Source organism: Hydra viridissima, unplaced genomic scaffold (assembly GCF_058129835.1).
Source record: "Hydra viridissima isolate aposymbiotic clone 2 unplaced genomic scaffold, HvirCarnegie_v1 scaffold_55, whole genome shotgun sequence".
Classification (NCBI taxonomy): domain Eukaryota; kingdom Metazoa; phylum Cnidaria; class Hydrozoa; order Anthoathecata; family Hydridae; genus Hydra; species Hydra viridissima.
The window spans coordinates 56627-60763 of NW_028324340.1; the positions used below are offsets into that span (position 1 = coordinate 56627).

Sequence of the window (4137 nt, forward strand, 5' to 3'; positions counted from 1 at the left end):
TATGAAAAAATAGAGAGTAAGAGTTCATAAAAAAAGCCTCGCTATTTTGCTGAAGAAGAAATGGATGTCTAGATCTTTTAAAATAAGGAACTTTTTGATTTCTTTTTCCGAAAAATGGTTGGAGCAGTTTTCCTTTTTTAAATTTCACTTATGCAGTTTAACATCACAGAAAATATTAATTTGCTTTTTAACAAACTCTTAAAAACATCAGAAGTAATTCTAAATGCAACTCTATTAAAAGTGTTAACAGAATAACAAAACGACTTTTTTTTTTTTTTAAAGATAAAAAAAGTTTGAACTATCTTTAAATAAGAAATGTGAGAACAGTTTAACAGAACTTCTTGTTTATTATGTATTTAGCGAAACAGATAAATATATTTGCAAAAGCATAGAGAAAACAAACTACACAAAAGGCCCATCTTTATTGCCAAACTGAACAAACTTTTCTAAACTACATAAATGGTCTCACTATATTGCCATATTGAACAAACTTTTCTAAACTACCCTCTTTTTGAATTTTTAGCTTCATGTTTTTAATTTTGTCTTTAATATGGCTTCGGTAGGAGTACTTTTGCAAGACATGAATGAGCTTGTCACTGCTATGATTTGCCAAGATGCCAAGGTAATCTTTGTACGAGCAACTTGAGCTTACATCTGTAAACACGTCTTGCAAGATGTATGCCAACACTAAAGCTGCACATCGAGGAAAACTTCTGGTGTTGAACCATTCGTTGTGGCCAGGGCAAGCATTCAGCTTTTCAACTATTTCATCTAAAATTTTACAAACTCAAGTCATAACACAAAGAGATTAAATCGAATATTCATTTGGTTCTGAAGCATGACAAGATTAATTTTGTTTTTTTATTTGTTTTTTTTGTTGACCTTATTGTTTGCACTGATAGCAATAACTGGTTTTTGAAAGATTACCTAATTGGCATTGGCTAACTTCTGCTTTGTTTTCCTTTGTTCTTGGCTGAGTTGATCCTGAAATAAAATAAAACCATGTTCATTTTTCTAATTCATAAAAAAACCATCAACAGTTTCTAAGTGTTAGAGATAATAACAAGCTGTGCATGATTTCTAACGGTGATGTTTCTAACTTCATCATTAGAAATCGGGTAGACACAACTTTCTAAAAGTGCACTTAGCAATGATGGCTAGTTTTTATTAACAGTTAACCATCTGAAATTGTGCAAGAAGAGGTTTGTGTTTATATATGTTTGTATAAATTAGGTTTTACATTACCGATGTGTTCTTGAGTAAAAGATGGCATTTCCAACTTGATTTTTTTTCTTCTTGGATCTTTTACTTCTAAAACATAATCAGTTTTAGTATCATTCACTTGTGTAAACATTTAAGCAATCACAGAATTAGTCCTGCAACAAATACATACACACTTCTGTGTTGTTTTTTTTGTTTTTTTTTTTGTTTTTTTTATTGTTTTTCTTTTTTTTTTTTTTTTTTACAGCTTTAACAATAACAATAGGGCAAGGAGTTAATTTGGGCATTTTTATTTTTTGAAAGCGTGTTGAGATTTGCATAAAAATCAAAAATCAAAAAGAATTTACCTCTGGATGTACAAGCAAGACTTTGGCTAAATAGACTACCAACAGATTGAACAGCACCAGGTGAGGGCTGTTTTTCAAGAACAGTACCAGCCTGTTGGACTGGAACAGCTGAAAGAAACAAACTGGGTTTGGCCATCGTTTGCTGACGAGCAACAAGATTAGGAGCCAGAGGAACAGAAAAGACCTCTTTTGAAGGATTAAAAACAACTTGCAGAGAAGGAGCAACATGAACAGGTTTGGCAACCACTTGCTTATGAGCAGGTTCAAGAAGAGCAGGTTCAAGAAGAGCAGGTTCAAGAAGAGCAGCTTCAGGAGGAGCATGGAAAACACGTGTGACAGCCATAAGATTATCTTGCTGTGAAGCAACATTAGACACTGTTTCCAGCAGAACAGAAAAGACCTCTTTTGAAGGACTGAAAGCAACTTGTTGAGCAGGAGCAGCAGAAACAGGTTTGGCAACCACTTGCTCACTAAAGTAAACTGGAGAAAGTTGTGCATGGTGTTCAATAAAATCCGGTTCATCAGGAAATAATGTTAATGCAAGAGGAGAACAAGCTGTGCCAACAGGAACAGCTAGAGTCTGATCTACATCCATACAAACAGCTTGTTCATTAGGAACTAGTTGTGCAAGAGCAGAGGATAGTTCAAGAACTGGACCAGCGATTGTTTGTTCAGAAGGAACAGACGAAACAGGAGTTGAGCTAGGTTCACACAAGAAATCTACAACATGTTCGTTGCTGTCCTCTAAAGGAGCATTGTTTTCTACAGCTGGAGAAAATGGAACCACTGTGGTACAACCGAAAGTAGCAGCACATTCTTCAGAGTCAGAACCGGAGTCTGAATCTTCCTCAAAAATGTCCTCAACATCATGAAAACCGTACTCCTCTGCATTAGTTCGGAGCCAGTCCATCACATCCTTCTCCTCCTTTGGTGGTCTCTCAGACTTTTCAACAGTCAAAGACTCTATGACTCCGAAGGACTGTCCGATGCCCAGGGCAAAGCGCAACTCCTCTGCAGCGTTCCACTGGGACACATAAAAGCTATCCATTGTGTGTCTGCTGTGCTTCATGTAGAGTGTAGCAAACCGCTCGCGATCTTCTTTGCTGTTGTTGGCAAAGTAAGTGGCTATCGAACCGCGAATGCAAGTGGGAGTAAGACGCTTCATGGGAATGTTTACTTGGCTTTTTCTGAAGCAGGACGTCAGGCTAGAGGTGATAGCAGAGGAACCCATCTGGTAAACAGGCACTCTAGTTGCACCTAGTGTCACACCTTCGTCTTTGTTGGCTCTCACCGAAGGAAAAAGGGGCCTGTAGCAGTCGCTCAACTCCAAAACAGTCTTGGTGTCTGCAGCCATGTAGTGAGAGTCGTTGACAAGAAGGTCTCTGTATCTCAGCAAATAAATATCGATCAACACTTTCAAGTCGTTCGGCACTAGAATGTTTTTGGCTCCGTACTTGTATGCTGTTTTGTAGCGCTCTTGCACAATGCAATATCCACACTCACTCTTCTCAGCAGCCATGTAGTCTCTAATGTTTAAAAGAGCAATGTTAGATTTTCTTAAACTGTTAATTACAGTGACAGAGAGCAGAAGATGGTTTCGTAGAGACACAGCATTGTCTCTAGTCAGCGGAAGAGACGCCTTTCTAATCGATTCCACTAAGTCTCTTACGTATGCAGACTTGCCATATTCGGTCAGCAAACTGACATTGATGATGTTGATGCTTTTTCTTCTTTTCACAAGGCTCCTCCTCAAAGAACGAAAGGGCCTCAGCACTTTTCGCAACTCATCCACCTTGCAGCGCAAACGTCGGATGGCCTCATGAGAAAGTCCGAAATAGACGTTTCTGGCTTCACTGAAACGAAACAGGAGACAAAGGGAGACGAGGCGGTTGTACAACGTGTGACAAGACATGGCTTTTGTTTGGTCAAGTTCACTCAGCTTGGAATTGAGCTGAATTTTCTTAAAGTGCAAGGAGAAGTATCTATCCTCCAAAACATTGGAATTGGTGAGGGCGTTTGGGTGCAGCGTCAACGTGCTGTCACAACAAGTCAATATTTCCACAACTGCATTTTTGTAGATCTTTGCTTGTGACCAAGTGTTGTTGTTGACAAGCCACTTTTCAAAGTCTCTGAAGAGCTCATCTGCTGACTGGTAATAAAAGTGAAAAGCATCTTTGTCCAGCTGAAACAAGAGTCTCTTTTCTTCGGTCAAGACATAGGAGCTGGAAACCAAGTGCTCTAAGGAATCGAAATCAGAGTCAAGGACGGATTCGGTGTTCAGCTCTTTGTTTTCTACAGAGGTGCATTGGTTTGCAGAAGGAGCCTCGGACGAACCAGCAACTGGTGAGGGCAAGCTTAAAAGAGGATCAGAGGAAAGAACCGGAGAAGAAAAAGAGGAGGAAGGCCCAGGAGCAGAGGATGCAGAGCCTGATGCAGACGCTTGTTCAGCTACTGGCTTAATACCAAAGAAGGCAGGTCGAATAAATTGAGGGACATAGAGCTTCTCGTTGTCGTATCGCTTTGCCTCTGCAATCTTTTGTTTGATCATCTTGGAATCGTAGAAATGAGT

The 4137-nt window shown here is 39.2% G+C and overlaps 1 protein-coding gene across 1 annotated transcript; it reads right to left on the bottom strand.

Annotated features, from left to right (window-relative positions):
- Positions 1-405: 405 nt before the first annotated feature.
- LOC149876024 (uncharacterized) lies at positions 406-3510 on the bottom strand. The gene is made up of 4 exons (XM_090075861.1): positions 1569-3510; positions 1246-1311; positions 928-984; positions 406-771 (listed from the first exon to the last, which is right to left on the bottom strand). Exons 1-4 carry the CDS (start codon positions 3478-3480, stop codon positions 452-454), a joined length of 2355 nt encoding a protein of 784 aa, XP_089931987.1. The 5' UTR covers positions 3481-3510; the 3' UTR covers positions 406-451.
- Between the last annotated feature and the right edge of the window lie 627 nt (positions 3511-4137).